Source organism: Melozone crissalis, unplaced genomic scaffold, assembly GCF_028551555.1.
Source record: "Melozone crissalis strain CALT ecotype California unplaced genomic scaffold, PUWL_Pcris_2 ptg000019l_1, whole genome shotgun sequence".
NCBI lineage: Eukaryota > Metazoa > Chordata > Aves > Passeriformes > Passerellidae > Melozone > Melozone crissalis.
Genome location: NW_026535797.1, coordinates 28,782,086 through 28,801,886, shown reverse-complemented (window position 1 = coordinate 28,801,886; position 19,801 = coordinate 28,782,086). Strand labels below are relative to the sequence as shown.

The 19,801-nt window shown below is 42.2% G+C and overlaps 1 protein-coding gene across 1 annotated transcript in view; it reads left to right on the top strand.

Annotated features, from left to right (window-relative positions):
* The window catches only part of FAM13C (family with sequence similarity 13 member C), a 114,867-nt gene that overhangs the window by 61,101 nt on the left and 33,965 nt on the right, over positions 1–19,801 (top strand). Inside the window, exons 7-10 of the mRNA XM_054276568.1 lie at positions 7,062–7,100; positions 11,927–11,983; positions 13,584–13,782; positions 18,308–18,429. Of these exons, the coding sequence (XP_054132543.1) occupies positions 7,062–7,100; positions 11,927–11,983; positions 13,584–13,782; positions 18,308–18,429 (417 nt within the window). The remainder of the gene's footprint in view (positions 1–7,061; positions 7,101–11,926; positions 11,984–13,583; positions 13,783–18,307; positions 18,430–19,801) is intronic.

The following is a 19,801-nucleotide window of genomic DNA, read 5'->3' as shown; positions in this document are numbered from 1 at the left end:
TACATCAATTTTGATTAAATGACATCAGCTTCTTCTCTGACCATACTAGCCCCTGAAATTAATAAGCACTTGGCAGAAGAGTAACAAGATTTATATGTACAGAAACTGACTGCAGTGAATGGGGTTAAAAAGCTCTCTGTGGGATCCCGTGTCTTGCACAGTTGTATCTGATGTGTGCAAATGGAGACTCCTTGCTTTTCCCTGTTTTTCATGTAGGAAGGAATATTATCTTTAGGTTTTCAGATAATTCATGTGTTCAGAGTAATGCAGAGTAAATCTAAATCCACTGCTAAGCATACATGTGTTACTGTCTGTATTTCCTTTTGTTTCCAAAAGAAAAGCAGTTCTGGTTATTTATTGTGACACAGGAGATGTAAGTTACGGGTTATACTTTTGTAACTGCATTTATTGCTATTCTCTTTCTCAACTTCAGTCACACAAACAGTAGTGATTATTCAGAGTTCTCTGAATGTGATCTAAATGCATAAAGTAGTTGTTAAGTGGCATAAGCTTCACATAATGTTGTAATTTTAAATTTCATGTCCTGGGTTAGTTTATACATTAATAGTTCATAATCTGTCTGTATCAGATTTTCCTGCAGTTCAACAAAAAGTACAAAATAGGAAGTAAGCTCTTTATAAAGAAAATATTCAGGGTCTTGGAGAGTCTGTTTTCATACCCAAAATTCAGGCACATGTGGTCACAGGGATCAGTCCTACTGGGCTATAAATACTGTGGGCAGTATCCTTGGGTGATATAATCAGCAAAGCTTTGCATGGCCCCCTGGTACAGCTGCCCAGCCCTATGAGAGCAGCCTGTGGGTGTTTTCTGCTGGTGGCCAGAGGGTAGCAATACCCAATCACAGAAAAAGGCATTAGAGGATTCGTGGCAAATCTGTTTTTGATGTTACCTGCCTGTCCTCAGATATCAGTAGGAGTAATCAGTGAGTGTCACATGGTGCACAGTGATGCTTGAGGGAAGGCCAGGTGTCCTCTGAAAAGACATAATTGCTGGTAATGGAAATCTTGGACAATGCTAATTAAAGAGGTGCTTCTGTATGTCACTGAGAATGAGCTCTGAAATTAGACAGCAATTGCTTTAGGTAGGTTTTGATACATGTCCTCTAGATTGGTATTGATTTTGTTTTATATCATTCTGGCTTCTCTGCTGCTGGCAAGATAAAGCTACAGGTATGATGAAAGGTAATATGAGCTGGTCTGCTAGGTACCTGGAGGAGAGGGAGCAAGATCTGCAAAGTACCTCATAGGTGAGTGCACTGCTATAGGCAGATTTGAGAAAGCCAAATATTGAAGCCTTTCAGGTATATGATTCTGTGAATAGATGTTTGGAAAGAACATAAAAATTAAAGATACATGTGTATTTTTCCTCATCTTGCAATACTGAGAGGAAAAACTGGTTATGAATTAGTGCTGTGTTGAGTCTAGCCTGACTATGGTGTAAACTTGCTGGAAACAGTTTTGTCATCTGTGATGGTATTAAATTGTCTGCAGAGGATCACTGCAACTGAGTAGGGGCTCAGTCAGTAGCACCACTTGGGCTGGTACAGCTGGCTCATCATGCAGCCCTGTGAGTGCTCTATGATGACTGTGGGGCATATCTACAGAGATTTTCAGCAGAGCTGATGGGACTCCATGAAACAACTTGTTCTTTAATAAAAAAATTAGAGGCATGGTTCTGTATTTCCAGCTTAGCACTCTTCCTCAGACCAGAGTGCTGTAGCCTTCCAAGAGAGCTTGGGGTGGGCTCCCTGCTCCAGCAATTCCCTGTCCTGGTGGCAGCTCAGGTATGTGCATCTGGGCTGCAGAAATGTAATCAAGTTTTGGGACTGTAGTGCTCCACAATCTGCACAAAATTGTGTAGCTCCATGACATTTTTCCCTTTAAAAGGGCAGGGATCTGTGCCTTTTGAGCTGCAGGGTAAATGTGCCCCCCTCAGTGCAAACTTGGGTGTACTATAGGAGTGTATGGGGTTCAGGGGCCTACTGCTTAAAAGGCTTGAGCCAGGAATTATGTGCAGTTTGATTGCACACTGAAATATCTTCGGAAAATATATATATATTCATGCTCCGAAGGTGCGTGCAGGTGCACCAACTTTTACCCAACACAAATGAAAGGCACATTATGGAATTTCCCTGGACTGGATTATGATAACTGTGTCTGCATCTATGCTCAGCTGGAATCTCTTCCTGCATGAGTCTGTCAGTTCATTTTGAGACACACAGCAAGATCAGCTGAGTGCTGTTTCCCCCAGGTTCCCTTCTCAGATGATGTCCTAATTAGGTCACAGAGAAAGTCAAAGATGTAGAAGCTGGACTGAGTGCTCACCAGTCAGCTCCTACATTGTAATTGCTGTATTTTAGCTTATTTCTCCTCAGATGTTTGGTGATGTCTTGGAGAATCTTGTCCATAAAAAGGCAGGCTGCTCCTCAAGAAAGCAAGTCGGTGAACACATGAATATTTTGAGCTGCAGTATGTAGCACTCAGTATTTATCACTACAGGAGACAGCATGTGACTCCTCTCTCACATGGCAGCTCCTTGGTTTATGCCTTACAGATTGGAAAACAGCAGAAGTATCCTGCAGGATCACTTATGGAGAAAGGGCAAGGCACTGGAGCCATCCCCAGTGCTAACATTTTGCTGCAGAATGATTCCTGCCTTTACCCCTCAAGAAAATCCTGTGTGTGGGAAGACAACAGACTTGCTAGAGTCAGAAATGAGTTACTGCCTCACTGCCTAAAGAAAATTCAGAAGTGTGGCCTCAGAAGGAGCAGTGTGACCTGCCAAGGAAGCATATTTAGCTGCTCCCCAGAGCAGGGAAGCTGAAGGTGCTCATGTGCTCATGGCAGCAAACTCTGTGCATGCAAACAGGTGGGACTCAGTGCACCTCCTTGTGGGTACAGCTCCCGAGGGAGGTGACGGATGGCTGGAGCCCTTCAGGGTATTGTTTCTTGGCAGGAGCACACATGCTTCAAGAAAAACAAATTTGCTCAGTATTTTTATGAGTCTCTGAGCTCAGCCGGGTCTGGCAGGGATGACTTGACTTCATCCAGAGAGACAGTAGTGGGGAGGTCATTCCAAGTTTCCCTTTATTTGGGCAGTGGAACATGAGTAACTCCTTCCCTGAGCTGGAGGGTGTTGCCCTGGGCTCCTCATCCTGCAGTGTGAGTGTCACACTGTGCCTCTCCATGGGGCCCAGGGCAGCTCCCTTGTATAGCCTGACTGCACTGCAAAATATAATTGCCTTTGATGCAGCAATTCCAGCACAGGCACTTAGGACTCTGTGGGATAACAAATAATAATGAAGAAAATAGTCTGGCAATAAATGCTGATCACACCCTATAGGCTTGCACTGAGTTTTTCATTAGGTAGTAGATATTGCATGCAAAATAGTAACTTTCCCAGAACCTTAGAGAGCTTAGAGTTCTTTGTAAATGTGTAATTTCCCCTTTAAAATATAGTGTATTTCCCAATGCAAATTCTTCATTATTCTGTAGTTAGGGTTGAAAGGCCTCATAATTTGTCTGAGTCAGAAACACCCTGGAAAGAAAACAGTCATTTAGTGAGATGAGCAAATTCAGGAAATTGAGGTGAAGGTTCTGCTCTGCAGGTGAACCCAAAGATCCACAAAGCCTGCAGGGATGTGGGTGGGGGGGGTGTGTGACTTTTTAGACAACTGCAGCTTGGAGAGCTTCACTATTCCTCCTTCTTTTTTATGGCATTTTGATCATTTATCTCTCCTGTTCTGCTGAAGCCAGAACTATTTCTGCCCACTTTTGCCTCTCTTCTTTTGCAGCCTTACACTGCCTTTGTAAGGCACTCACTGCCAGCTAATGCTGAGCTTATGAACATATGATTTATTTTGAATATGTGTCTCTGTTATGTGCAAAACCAAGCTGGATGCTGTGATTCCTGCTTCATGCTCCTTCCTGATCCAGCAGAAATTCTCCTGATGGTACAAACCAAATAAAGAATGGAATTTCTATGCCAATCTATTTGTCAGCCATAAATAGGCAATATATTAGTCAAACTTCCAGAAGTGAATAGTAACATATTTCTGAGTCTTGGTATCTCAAAATGTATGTAGATGTTTGCTTTGGGGATCTCTGGCATTTTTGTCATCAGCTAAGGGCTGTCATGTGATGTTTATGTTGGCTAGAGCAGCACTTGGCAAAAGAGGGTAAGAACAAAACTGGGTATAAAATGGGCAGATTTTCTGCAAAGAAAATGTCTTTTCCTAGACATAGGATTTGCAAAAAATATGAATCACTGAAGCTGTTTAGAAGAAAAAAGGAAAAACTGATTTAAAAGCCTTTATTTTCAGAATTTCAGAAATACATATTCTGATGAATTCAAGATAAAAAGTCCTTAGAAGTTTATCTGTTATTCAGTGGGGAAGTTCAAAGCTCACTTCACACATAGGTGTAGCTTTGTTTTCATTGGGACTTCAGGACATGAGAAGTCTGGCATGTCATCTGAATGTGGTGGTGAAATACATCTGGCACCGAGAATTTCAGTGTGCTAAAGAGTGATGTCCTATAGCATTATGGACCTAATTGGCTTGCATGTCGCTATTGAAAATAAGGAGGTAACAACTGTTTTAGGTTTTCTCTGTGTCTGGGACTTAGAAGGAAGCAGAGATGCAGGTTCAAGCACCTTTGGCTCTCCCTTGAGAGGGCAGAGTCTCTTTGCCTGCTCTGGTCTCACCCCAAGCACACGGATGGGAAGGAGGTGGAAGGAGCTGGGGTCAGCCAAGAGGGCCCAAGCCAACATCACTGTTGAAATGAGTGTTTGCCCCTAAAGACAAATTACTTCTGTCTGTTAAAAGAAGAAAAGTTACTGTGAGTCTACTGTAGCTCGTCTCTTGTGTTGCCCAGGAGAAGAGTGGCTCCATTTATCTGACTGGGGCATTGCTCTGAAACAGGCTCCTGAGTTTGCCTGGCCTTTACTTATATGCATGTGTTATTGCTATGCCTGTTTTATGTGAAATTTCATTTTGTTGAATGGTTTCACCACCTTACAGGAAGAGACTCTCCACTTACAGTGATCAGTGTTATATTTAAAACTAGTGGAAGTTTGGGAGTGAGCTGCAATGTGAAGTGCTTCCCTAAAGGAGATGTAGCAATTGCTGTTCAGCACCAAAGTCCAGACAAATGACAGGAAAGTGATGATGCTTTAAACTTGGCCTCAGTCCAAAGCATCCCTGACTTATAAACTGATCTTCAGTCCTGTTATCTTCCTAGGAGCAACATCAAAACGCTGCAGTGCGTTTGCACAGGGAATGAATTCACAGAGAATTAGACCTTGACTTGTGCACCCACAGATGGAGAAGTCGTGTTTGCAAGAGCTCCCTTTCTTGTGGGGTGTGTGCAGGTACTCAGCCCTTTAAATTCTACTCTAGTCAAGCTGTGATGCCTGTCACTGGTATTTTGTGATAAATGCAGTGATTCCTCCATGACACACTTGAAGTGCTGGCTGTGAACCCAGCCTAACCATTCCAAATAAGAGTCAAGCATTCACTTAGGCATTCTGGAATATATTCCTTAAAAAAAATCACTTATTTTTAATGGCACTCTACTTATTGAGCATGTAAATTAAGCTTTTGCTTCCCACATCACCTAGAAGAATACCTTTGATCAGTTGCTGTCCTGCAAATAGAATAGCAATAAAGAACTTTGTATTTGTATGGTCAGAGCAATAGAACTGGAAACAGGAGGAGAAAAACCTCGGTATTTCAGTTTTAAGGCAGGATTTAATTACTAACCATTAAATTTAGGTTTTTCTGCTCATCCTTCTCTCACAAAATGTCCTCTCTGAAGGGCAGAGGTCCCTGCAGGCTGGCTGTGATGTTCTGATCCCCAGGTAACTCATGCCATTATCCACACTGGTATATACACGTACAAATATAAGAACAGAGCAGGCAGTGTGTGTGAGAGGCAGGGAGGCTGGGATGGGGGAGATGTGATGCATTGTCAGTGCTGCTGCTAAAGGAAAGCCATTGTCAGGCTGTGATTCCTGGCTGCCACTGCTGCCTGGGAAATGTGTGTCAACACCACGTAGAGGCACAAGCTGCTGCTGGGGGAGGAGGAGGAGGTGCCTCTTTATCCCTGCTCGGCTTGATGCTGGCGCCTCAGAGATGCCTTTGTCACAAACAGGAGTGCTCACAAGGCGTTGTCTGCTTTGCTTTCTCTCCCCCAGCCCAAACAACAACAACAACAACAAAATCCCATCTCTGCTGTGTAGCAGTGAGACTGTTTGCTGGCTGGACTTTTTTTTTTTCCTTTTATGCTGCTGTAAGATTTCAGGATGATCCAAAAGTGTTGTTCACTGGATTTGAGGGGTGTTGTTGGAGGGGGAATTCCACTGCTGCCTCAAACCCAGCAGTTTGCAATATCCTGAGCTGACCCTGCTGAACGTATTACATCAGGTCAGAAACATTTTGTTGCAGGAGCACAGCAGCCTATTCTTTTCACAGGGATGGTTTCATCTACTGCTTGCTGTTAGCTTAATAACCTCTTCCTACTTGAACTGTCCATTCTGCCAGATTTTTTTTTTTTTTTTTTCATAGAATCCCTTGTGATTTGACCATGAACTGAGCATGTAAGAGAGCACTAAACAAGAAAACCTCCACACAGCTAGCTGGGCAACCCTATTTAAGTAAAAAACCCCTGCATTTGATGAGCCAATTACACAGCAAATATTAAAAGGACAGAATGCCAAATACTTGTTTGCAAACCTAAGCCTCTATTAACAGCACAGTTACAGCTATAAATGATCATGATCTGAGCCTCACAATCTACCTGCACCCCTGCCTGAATCCTGGGTGCTGCTGGCTGGGCTTTGTGAGTGTTGTAGGACTAATCCCTGTGGTTTCTTGATTATGAGCATGTGCAGAGCAGCCCAAGGTAGAGCGAGCATGCAGAGCGAGCGCACAGACGTGCCTCGCAATGCCATGTTTGTGCATGTGTTCCTACAACTGAGGAGGATACAGGGAGCCTGCCTGCCTTGCTGATTTATCTGATGTTTTCTTGTTTCTGTTTCAGCATTCAGGATAAGTCCTTCAACACGACAGCTTTAGCAGAGTAAGTGAACACTTTAAAGATGTCCTTATTTTTAAACAGGAATGATGAGTTTAGTTACCGTACAGGATAATTGTAAATGGTATGTGAGAAGTCCCAAGCTATCTGTCATATATTTGGATTGAGTTTTCTGTAATCTAAATATATTACTGCCTGTATGGGAAGGATTGCATAAAGCAGCTGCCTTTAAATGCTCTGTGACTATTTAGCAGTGAAATCCCTTTTTTGGGAGAATATGTGCTGGGTGCACATCACAAATGTTTAAGTGCATGATTTGCAGTGTCGGATGAACCTCCTGTCAAAATATTGCTCATTTCTGATACTGATGATCCTGTCAAACACAAGCATGTCTGTTTTCTAAGGACACATGGTCTGTACTTACCACAAGCATTGTTAGGAAACAAAAAATCATTAGGAACTATTTTGAAAAATCCCTATACATTATTTAGACAGGCCAAGTACCAAAATTGTCATTTCTTTGTTATCAATTCCATAAACTCCTTAGATGGCCTTTTGTATATATCATAATCAAAAGGATGTATATGTTGATTTTTCTGGTTGTTTTACAGAGACAGCAGAACAAGGGAGGACATTAGAAAGTTAGGAAGGCAAACCCTCTAGGAACTATTGCAAATGAAATGGTCTTTGTCTTATTTTAGTCTAAACCACTTCAATATTGGTGTTCTGTGCATTTTTACTTTGCATGCTTTTGATTGTTTCAAAAGCTTTTGGGGAAGATTCTGCAGCAGTAAGGAGCCAAGCTGTTTTTCAGGAGGAAAATGATGTATGGATTTGTTTGTATATTAGGTGAGCTTTACACTGTTAAAATGCACATAATGTAAAACATCTCAGCTGGACAGTGAGCTGTTTGCTGAGTGCTGTGGGACAGGGGACACTCTGAAAGCAGGCCAAGTTGTAATCATCTGAGCCATCTCTAAGTGCTGTCATAACCTCTGCAGGAGAAGTAATATTTCAATGGGATCTAAAGAATTTCCCTCTCTTATACTGCTTTGCTTTATTTGCTTATATTTCCTTGCTTTATTTAATATTTAAATTTAGTCACACTTTTTGTGTGACTGGGGCAGATAGGGAAAGGTTAAACTGAAGCTAATAAATCATGGAGGGATTTTTGTTTACTTGCATGCTTGTTTGTTTTCATTTCCTGTGTTCCTGTTAGTTACGTGATGAATTTTGGTCTGTAAAATTATGGGTTGCCCCCCCTTCACAGAAAAATAGCCAGATTACAGAAATTATATTTTCATGGTTTTTTCCTTCCCTTTCCTCTGTCCCTAAGTACATCCATTGTTTCCTGTAGAGATTCCCCTGGAGCAGTCCCTAAGCCTGCCTCCCCCCTGAGGTTTCTGGGATCCAGAGGTGATGGCTTTTCTCTGTGGGGCTTCATGTTGAACCAGGAGGGTATAAAATCTGAGAGTGTGGTGCCAGCCCTGCCCTTGGGGAGATGGAGAGGGGTTGGATCTCCCTCATTTCAGCTGCTTTTGGTTCTTGTTTGTAGGATTTCATGTTTCATCTTCGATTTCCAAACAAAGGGGTAGAAACGTGCTTTTAGAAAACAAAGGGAGTGAACAATGGTATCTGAAAAGCATTGTCCCATTGAACAAACTTGGTTCCCTAAGTCATTCTTCCCTAAATCTCATTTGGAGCTGTCCCCCAACACCTGCTTTTGAGAGCTGCTGAGGATACACAATTCTTACTGATTTCAACACTTACTGCTTGTGTTGACCATCACTGAAAACAGATGAAAATAGATTTACTTTTATTTAGCAGAAGAAAGAGTTTGCCATGCACATCTAGACATCCTCATTTAACAATTTCTGTCTTTATTTGTGACAAAGGCAAAGCTAGGGCTTCCTGAATAAAATCAAGGCAGTGTAGAGCACCTTCAGGAACATTTCTCCAGACTAGGAGAGTGCCTGGGGATGCCAAACTCCCAGCAAGCCATGCATGCAGCCTGGTTTGGGACTGCTCACGTGAGCTCCTCAAAGGTCAAGTCAGCAAAAGGGAGCAGAGCTCGCTCTGGTCTGAAATGGCTCCTGTGGGAAGGTGAAAATGGTAGAATGTTAAAGAAGCTGGTGCCATTAACCCAGAGACCCTGGAAGGAGCACAGAGACAGACTAACCAGAGTCTGAGCAGCACTCCATCCAGGCTGGGATCCCATCTCTGACCTGATTCTGGCCCTTGCCATAACATCAATAATGCATGTACTTACTTATGAGAGATACCCATCAGTCAGTAGCTGGATTGGGAACTGAAGGGATGATTCACATCACTGCTTTGGTTGAAAGACAGCTCCTACCCAATGTAAGCCTCCACCCATTTGGTCATTCTGACCTGAAGCTGCTGTGGAACATTCTCTATTGGTTTAGGAGTGAGGAAGATGTTGCTGCAGTTTTTTGTTGGTGAAAAGTCTCTCTGTCTCTCTGCTGCACGGCCACAAACTATCAAAAAATGTACCAAACTCTTGAATATCACCCTATCTATTATATATAGCTAAAGATAAACAACAAGATTTACAAGGTACTGATGAGGGGAAAGGAAGGTGTGCATGATTGTTTTGATATGCTCAGGCAGGTGGCATGAACACAGAAGACACGTCTTTAAGAAATCATGGTAAAAACACTCCATGCTTTAATGATGGGTATTTGCATTATATGACAAATTCATCTTTTTAAAGGTCCTGTTATGGTCCCAGCCTCAAACACTGTCCTGTGTGAGTGAGCTCTCAACCCCCTGGTTATTATTTATTCTTGCACAGACAAAAATTCTGGTGGGAAATTTTGGAGTGTACTGCTTCTGAACTTCCTCAGGATCTTCTAAATTTTATGATGGTCATTGTATTCTCTGACTCATTATTGCTTCTCTTTCCTATCTGCTGCCATCCAGTTACTAAAATACATTTTGTCACACTCACTTATGTTGTTTATAAGTTGTAGAAGTCATATTTTATGACTTCTATCAGCTGCTGGGTGCTGAGTTAGGAGCTCTGTCTCTCAAGATCACCTCCTTACAGCCAGCCCAGCTTCCCCAGTTCAGGAAAGTGGTCCTTAACTGGACTTGACTTGGGCACTGGACTTGTGTTCAGCCATCCATTGTCCCTCCAGAGAGTGTTCCCCATTGCCAAGGTGGTCTTCCAGGAGGCTGCCAAGTGAGGTGACTGGTGAGAGGAGAGGGAGAAAAACTGGTGGCAGAGCTGCTTTCTCCCACCTCCTCTGTCTGAGGCACACCCAGGAGGGAGAATTTGTCCCTTTAGGGGATTCCTGGACTTTGCTGGCCATGGCTTGGCCTGTGGTGCACCTGGTGACACCTTCTCCTGTGTCTGTGCTGGGAGCTCTGTCCATCCAGCTCTGACCTTGGCACTGCCTCCTCACACAACGCATTTTCTTTCTGTTGTTTTGTCCCTCTGAAATATTCCTTGTAGTTCTACAGCCAGGTTCCTGGTTCCTTTCACACTGGGCTTCCTTATTCAAACTCCCAGTGTGTCCTTGCTGCTTCCTGTGAGGCAGTCGGGTATTGGGCAGAGGGGAAGGTGTGACTGGCACCCAGAAGCAGCCAGATTTCTACAGTGAATTTTTCCATTTTGCACATCAAGTCTGGTCTTCCACCTATCATCCCACTTTGCCATGTGGGGAAAGCTGCACTCACTGCAGGAATATTCTGTGATTAGGGTGATCTGCCACTGTAGTTCTCTGCTCCAGTTGTGAGCAGCAAATGCTTTCATGCATATGCTGATGTATTCAGGAAGTGTAAACACTTGAGTGGCCCTTTAAATATTTTCTGCTGCAGTCTGACTTTTGATATAGACACCAGCAGAAGACTGGTGGGGAAGAGGAATATATTAAACCCTTGCCATCAAATTGCAATGCAGAGCTATGAATGTGTCACTTAATGTACTCTCTTCTAAGTGGGGCAGTTCTTCTCAAAATTTAACAAGTCAGCAGAAGTACAGGCTGCTTCCCCCATAATGAAGAGATTCCTCTGCCAGAAAACTTCAAGGGATCAAGGCCTCCTTAGTGTCTGTGCCCTGTGAGTATGAACTGAGGGTGAGGAGAGGGCCCTGACTTTACCCCAGCAATACCAGGCTTGGTGTTTCCATATTTTGGGAGTCCATGCTTATAGATGCATGTTTATCTGAAGAAAGGCTGCCCATGGGCTTTGCAGGTTAAATCATCCTGCAAAGTTCAGCCATGCAGCCACAGTGTCATGTTCAGGTCTCAGTGGTTGTGGTTTAGCATATTTATCTAGACTTCTCTTCTGATTAGGCAGCCCTGGGACAATTCTTTTGTTTGTAACTTAAAGGAAGTAATTGATTATGATTGTTCAGGCATCTTAAAAAATACTGCTAGTTCACTTTTTAAGGCTAACTCTCGCTTCATAATTTAGTTGGGGATTCTTTTTCCTGCTGCATAAAGGGTGACTGGTCTATCACAGTTAATATTTTTGTGAGTTTGTGAGAAAACATCCTTAGTTGTGTCTAATTATTTTTGAGGTTGATGTGAAGTATACTATAAGCAATTAGAATACAGAGTTTCTTGTAATTTTCCTGTGATTTTTATGGTAACATCTGAATTCCTTGTAATTATTTCCATTTGTCTGAACATGATATACCAAATTGTGCATACTTAATGTCTCAAATCCTCTTCTTCCTCTGAGATTTGGACTATCATGGAGCAGTTATGGCATTAAATGACCCCGACTAAAGTGTGAGGAGAAGAAGAAATGTGTTTATGGTTTGAGCTGCACTGTAATGTTATTAAAAGCTAAGTTTCTGCAGCTGGCAGAAAACCAATAATTATCTTGTGCTCATTTTCAAGGTGTGACGGGTATTCAGACTCTGTGCATGAAGATCAAGCAGGCAGCTCCAGTCCCAGGTACTCTCCTACAAACTTTGTCTGAAATCCATTGGGAGCAATTGAAACTGTGACTGCTTCTGTTACACCATTAGAAAAAAGCCTTTATTCTCAAGGGAATGCAGAATTTCTAGGGTATTACCTGCAAAAGCTGTTAGTATTTCTGGGAATACATATTTATCTTGTGCACTTTTGTGTGATCAATATGGAGATTATTTACTGTTGCTATTATATATGTAAATATGTTATGGTCTGTATTCTTAACTTCACATCATACTCCTGTCATTCAGAGGCATCTGTGGTGTTTATACACCGAATTTTACTGTACAGCAGCTGGTGCAAAGCAGTAGTAAGCAGAGTTTTGCAACTGTGCAAGGATATGCTCATTGCTGTGTGTGTCTGGTAAAAAGAAATCCTTTAAATTTTAATTTAACTGAAGTATTCTTGAGGCATGCCTCTCTCATGGCTGTTAGTATATATTGATTGCTAGGGTATGCAATTTAACCTTTCAGGAAGATCTTAAAATCAGAGGATACCTTAAAATTAGCAGCACTGGTGCACATTGTTGGGGTGCTCGTGGGCTATAAAGCTGTAACTATAACAACTGCCTTGGAGAACACTTGCAGAAGGCATGGGCAGCAATGGTGTTCAGCTCCACAGGCACCCTGCAAGCATCCATCTGGATGCTGATGGGCCACAGATGGAAAGTGAGTTTGGCAGCTCAAAATCCTTAAGAGAAAACATTGAACTAGCAAGTTATGCTTTCTGGAAAAAAAAAAGAAATGAATCTCAGAGGGATTTAATTCAATAGCCCTTGACTCCCTCAGCTGTGGAAGTTTCACACCAGGAGAGAGGTCACTCCCAGCTGACCATTAGAATTCTGCCAGCTGGAGCTAACATCTGAAATCCCAAGCTGCAGCCAGGGGTTTTGGAGCAGCCCTGCCTCCTGCACTGCGGTAACCCCGTGGTGCCACCGAGGTGCTCCCTGTGGAAGGCATGAGAGCAGGCTGAGGCTGGAGGCACTGGCTGTGGGTGACACTAGCAAGGTCTCCTCGGACAGAGTTTGCATATTGTAGTCTGGGTGGGGATTGAAAATGTCTGCCCCAGGTCCCAGATTAAGCATCCCTGAGTAACAGTGTATTTTAAGCCACCAGGTATCTCTTACACAGGAGGATTTCTCCAAACACATCCCTGGCTGTTCAGACCTTGCTTTGAGTGGCTTACTCCTTCCCTCTGTGCAATGGCTCTCAAACCCAGAGACCAACAGAAGGGAAGTGTGCTGTTGAGAGGAATTATTGTCTGTGATGATATTTTGTGAGGTTACTGCAAATCATTGGGTGGGGGAAGTCTTCTGCATGAAAAAAAGAGTTTCAGATTTTATCTGGGGAATGGGAACTGTAGGTCTGGAGCCCAAGAGTGCCTCTAAAGCTATCGTTTAAGTAGCTTCCCAGTTGAGTGTGTAATAATGCTAACTTAGATCTATAGCTGATGTGTAGACCACTAAATTTAGTAAAAGCTATATGCCATAAATAGCTAAGAACTTGTTGCTCTTCTTCCCTCATAATGTTTTGACAGATGTCTGAAATCCTGCCTGGTGCATTTCAATTTTATTTTCTTACAGAGACGATGATAACAAAGAAAATTACCCGGACAACTCTGCTGTCTTAGAGGAAAGGCAGCTGCCTTTGCAAGACACCCAGCAGCACAAGCAGCAGGTTTTAACTGACTGTGCTCTAAAGCCTGAAATGGGCAACTTAAAGCTGAGGAAACCTAAGCCCATTGCAAAGCTGGAAAATGGAAAAAGCCACGAGGAAAGTCAGGTAAAAAATTAAACTTACCAGGAGGAAGCTTGTGGCACAATGTCTAAGCAAGTTTTGAAATGCAAAGAGGGACTCCCTGGTAATTCATGGTGTGATTTGAGACCCCACAGTAATCTACCCTGATTTCCAAGGACCTGCAGTCTGCAACCCTCCTGTAATAACAATTTCTTTCTGCTAGGGAATTGCAGAGGGTTGTGCTGCAACTGCTTTCAGAAGCGAGTGGAGAGCATAGCTGAAGATGTGCAAATATTTATTTAGACTGTTTGTTTTGTTTATTTGATCAACGATCTCCTTTACTGTATTTTGGCTACAAATAGAGGGATTTCACTGTTTTCCTTCATCTTAATTTCTGTTTCTCTCATATTTAAATAGTAAGACCATAGCAGTGGAGTAGCACACTGGTAGCAGTGCTATCCCCCACCATCTTCCTAGGTGGAGCTGGGGAGAGCAGAACTGTAAATTTTGTAAAAGGTGCTAAGGAAGACTAGAAATGAGGAAACTTCTGCTGCTGCCTCTGGTGGTACATTTGCTCTGTTGACTCTAGAATTCCACCTCTCAGCAGCTGCTGAAAATGCCTCTGGTGCTTCCCAAGTTGTGTTGGATGTGCAGTGTAAGGGGTTGAGCTCTGGTGCAGATTTAACCCCTCAGCTGAAAATATTCTCATATCCAAGATAGTTAATATAAATGTTGGTAGATTTGTTGGTCTGCAGTAGGCACAAGGCCTGACATCTGCAAATACAGATGTCTGTATTTACATAAAATTGTGCATATACAAATACAGATGTCTGTATTTCCATATCTTGGCTCCATAATTTATTTGGCTACTTTTTGTCTCTCCTCTCTTCTTCCTTGTGGATAGAAATTTGCAGAGCTCTTTCTGAAGTACTTCAAACCTGTCATAGACTAGGAATTATTTTGGACCAAGTTTAGAATGGGATTTCATAATATTATACAGAATGTCTTACCTTCTAAGTGAGAACTTTTTGAAGTTCCTTTTTGAAGGTCCTTTTTGAATCCCTGAAGGAAAATGAAAACCAAATGGCAAATGGTATTATCACATTGGAATATCAATGTCTCTTTTGGAATACCAATGTCAAACACTTGCCCTAAAATTCCTGCCTGTTCTTCTGGAGCTGATTCAGAAATAAAGCAATAACTGGGAGGTTTTTTTGCCACTTCACTGCATTCCTAGGAAATATTATTTAACCTTCAGGGAGATGAGGTGTGCATGTTTATCAGCTGAATGGAAAAAAATTATGGGAATTTTGCCCTGTGAAGTGCAAGTGGAAGCAGATCAGGAAGAAGAGTCATGAAGAAGCCATAAATGGGGCAAGGTCTGTCTCAGAGGTCATCTATTGCTTTTTCAGCCTCTTCCAAGCTCCCTGTGTGTGTCCTGCATGTACCTCTCACCCAGTGAAAGCCAGTACAGCACAGATTTGCTGCTCTGTGGCATTTTATATGGCCCCAAGGGGTTAACTGGAAATGGTGAAATTCTTTCATGGGAAACTTTTTGAGTATATAATTAGGCTACCATAAAACACCAGCATGACTTAAGTATGCAGCCTCTGGAAGGAAAAACAGTGCCAGGCAGATAATTTTCACATGGCTCAAGGGTTTGAGTTAGGAGAGACAGAAGTGGTGAAACACTGTAACTGCATGAATCTTCCTTGGTGAAACCCCTTGCCACCAAGCCTCTGGATGGGATAAGTGATGTACTCCCAAGCAGCTGACAAACAGCACTTTGTGAGTACATGCATTTATGAAAGAAAAGCAGGATGCACTGCACATGGTGATTGAACTATTCATCCTTGCTTTCCTGGGATTATTGGCAGAGTGCTTTCTCAGCAGTCTCCTCACTTCCCCAGCTGACTTCTCTGTGGCATCAGAAAGAGTGACACCAGAGCAGTGACAGAATCTCTGTTAAAGGTGTTGCTCTGATAAGCCAAGGAACTCTTTGCTATTCCCTCTTATGTGTTATAAGCCCATAAGTTTCTTTTAAAGAAAATTGTCCCCTTAAAATTAGAAGAGGCTGTTGGGAGATAAGTTTGCTGCATGTGTTGGAAGGATTAATAGGAACCATTTTTGTGTGCCTTTCTAGTTGTGAGAATCCAAGTGGTTTCCACTGTAAGAAGAGCACTGAGAGGGAACAGACAGCTGTGATCAAGTAGAGGGAAGATGGGATTTTGAGCTTCACAAGGCTCTCAGCTGAAGTGTGATTCCTGTGCCTCTGATATTTTTGGCACAATTGTAGCCCTGTAGTCATGTGCCTTTGGTCTTCATGAAGAAAAGGTTATTAGATTTACACTGATGATTAAAAAACCCAAGTATAATAAAAGAACAGCATCAGGTGACTTCAATTGACCACTTATCAGACAGCAAAATGTCAGCAGGGTAAAGCTGTACTTTGCATGTTGCCTGCAGTTATTTCCCTGGGGGCAGGAGCTGGCTCTGGAGGCAGCTGTAACCTTTCCAAACAGAACATGGGAAGAGAGGAGGCTGCTGGAATGTGACTCCACCACTGTACTCCAGCTATTTGGTTTCATCTTTTCCATGGTTCCATCAACTTCCTTAGCAAGTCTGCAGCACTCATCTATAGGAAATCAAATTAATTAGACTGTATTTGACTTCAAGAGGTGAGGAAGCATATGCCCTGAACATACTCCAGGGAGTCAGTGTGGGAACAGATGGTGAGGAACAGAAAGTCTGCTTTCCTTGCCCAATCCTTTCTCCTGTCACTCACCTTTGGTGCACAGTCACGACTATGGATTCTTGAATGAGTCATCCTCAAACTCCCTATTGATATGGGGACATATTTACAAAACAACACCAAACTTCCTAGCTAATAGGCAGAAACAATCAAAGTTCAGTTTTAAAGTCTTATTATCAAGGTAAATGGCTATAAAAATGGTCGCCTGACAATCAGTGCCTAAAGATGACAATGCTGAAAATTCCTGAGTAAAGTTTTGTATTTTGAGTATATGTGAAGTGTGTAAATTGCTTGTATGTCAAAGAACTTCCAATAATTTCACATTAAAATTATGATTTTTAAGTGCACAGTAATCAAAAAACCAGAGCTGATATTGGCACATCAGCTGCAAAAACACATGAACACATCAGGCAGTCTGGAAGTTCTGTTTATGTTTATTATGATGCAATTTCACTGTAGAAGTCACCCTCTTTAGTGAAAAGAAACAAAAATGCAGTAGAAGACAGAACTCTGCTGTAGGTGCCTGTGGTACATCAGGATTTCTTTGCTCTTTAGAAACAGAGATTCCATCAAGGGTGTTTCCCTAGTATTACTTGTTAACACCCTAATGACATGATTTTTGAGCAGCAATAAAGACATAAAAGAGAAAACATATACAGAAACAACCTAAAGCCACCCAAGTCCTCTAACATCAACCCTGCAAGCAAGGGCTTATTGCCAGCACGTGCTCTTGTCAACAGCTTTCCCCTCCATCCAGCAGCAAGCACCTGGAATTGCTGTGTTCTCTCTGCCCTGCAAGTTCCCATCTGAAGAGTCCTACCCAAACTTTTGACTTCCATGCATCCAGGCGAGCTTTGACACTGGAGCAAAGTCATTGCATTAGCAGGCCGAATTGTATTTTAATTTTTTAAACTATTAGACTAAAATATTTGATTACAAAAGCTAATAAAGAGATAGAAAAAAAGTCCCACTTTGATTACCACATTTTCAAAGATCTTAAAAAATTTATTTCATTGCAGTGCAAAGGAAATATTGCAACCCATTTCTTAGGTAAGGAAATGAAGAAGTACCAAATACATCTTTTCACAGCCCTACAACTGGTTTTCAAAAGCTTGGATTTGAATGGACACTTTTCTCATTCCTGCTCTGTGACTCAGTTTTTTGGACTAAATTGCCTCTTTTATTTTCTGTGTAGCAGATTGGGTGATGTGGCTTTTTCCCCCTCACTGCCTTTCCCTCCTCCCAGTGTAATACTCTATTCATAAAGCTACACATATGCTAGGGAAGGGAAAGAGGCAAATGGTTAAATTTTGCATATTTTATTTAAATGATATTTAACTGCACTCACCTTTGTCAGCCAGATTTTTTTGATGATTCCCAAGTAATAAAATCTTACTGACATGTGAATAAATAATTTCAAATTAATTCTTTGTACAGAACCTCTTAGCTCTGACACTGAAATCTGTGATACCCAAGTAATAAAATCTTACTGACGTGTGAATAAATAATTTCGAATTAATTCTTTGTATAGAACTTCTTAGCTCTGAAGCTGAAATCTGGTATTTAAGTAAAAACCAGAAAAGTTACATTCTGCTTTGGTTTCAGAAACTGTTTTCCAGTGAAATAACATACTACTTTTTTTAGACTCCTATCTTCAGTCTTCTCCAGTTGTTTCAAAATTATTACAAAAAAATAACTAAGATCCTCAACCAGCACCTGGTCTCATGGAGCATTTTTTCCTGAAGGAAAATATTTAGCCAAGCTTGGATTGGTACTGACAGGGCGCATTCAGCTTTTCTTTTTGTTTCTCTCGTGCAGGAGCTGGAGTGTGCATTGCCAGGCCTGTCAGAGTGGCAGGGGAAGGCTGGATGCTCAGCTAATAACTATGCACAGAATGTGGCTTTGAAATGCCAGGAAGCAGTGGTGAGATTGCAGCCAAGGTAAGACTTGGGATAACACAGCACGTTTCACTTCTGATGAACTGTAGGAAAGGCTAATTCATCTGCTGCCTACTGCATAAAATATTCAGACTCCTGGCTCTTGTTGGCTGTGTATTCTATATTTATACATCTAGGACTGTTTGGAGAAAGTTAAAGGGATAAAGATAAGAATGTAAATTTCATCATTCTTAAACCTCTTTCAGCTGAAGCAGAGAGAACATCCTTAGTTTAGAAACTTCATTTCCTCTGTGCCAAGTATCAAAAATACTTCTCTACCTCTTTCCTTTTCCCCCCAGTGCTGAATTGCCTCTCTTTCTCAGAGCTGCATTGTCTGAGCAACGGGAAAGGGAACCTTCACACCTGATTATAGCAAGGGTATCCATTTATGTACAGTTTAGGCTCTGAGTGCAGTGGCAGCTGTGCTTGTTCTGGTGCTGGAAGGGCACTGTGTGCTCAGGTCTGGCATTGACCATGTCCTGATGGCAGGTAACTCAGCAGATGATGAAGTAACTCAGCTCTGGTAAGTATTGGAAGTCACAGCTTCTACTTTCATCTATCATGGCCTTGCAAATGGCTAAAAATGGAGTTTCAACTCACCCAACTGACCAGTGAAGGCCTGTCCTAAGGATAAGATTTAGTCCTTACTAAATCTAGGGGCACAAATTTCCCATGTTCAAGTGCTGGTTTGGCTCTGATTTTCTGTGCACAGTGTGTTTGTCAGGTGAGGAAAGTCTCTGCTCTTTGCCTTGATGTGCATGACAGCCTTGGTGCCCTGTGGCAGAGTTTCTGGCTCCCTTTGGAGGGTCTGAAGCAGCAGCAGCAGTCCATCCCAGGGATGCTCAGTGGCTCAGGGCACAGCTGGCTGACAACTGTTGCTCACTGGCTCAAGGTTTGTTTGCAGTCAGGAGAGGGACAGCAGTGAAATCTGCCATCCAATGGCATGTTGGTGCTTTATGTGACATCAGCTGGTGGCTTTCTCCACAGCTTTTAAGGGGCAACATTGTTAATGGTCTTAATTTGTGCACTCAAAGGAAGGTTTAGCAGAATGAAAAAGCATTTAATTAGCTTGGACAACAAAGTGTTTTTGCTCTCCAATGCCTGTATGTGCAATTGAAACACTGCATCTCAGGAAGAATTTTTAATTAGGAAGCCTGCCTTCTCGTTTTCTGATATTCCTTATGGGAGGAAAGAATCCCATGGACTAGTAAAGAGGAGCTTCCTGAGTGTGGTATCAGACCTACCCAGTGGCTCTGCTGGTGGGATGTTTGAGTATGAGTAGGTAATAAATAATTGGTTAATTTTGAAAGGAGCATGGTGAGAGACACAACAACTTTAAAGACAGGAATCAGAGTGGAGTGTGCATGAATAAAAC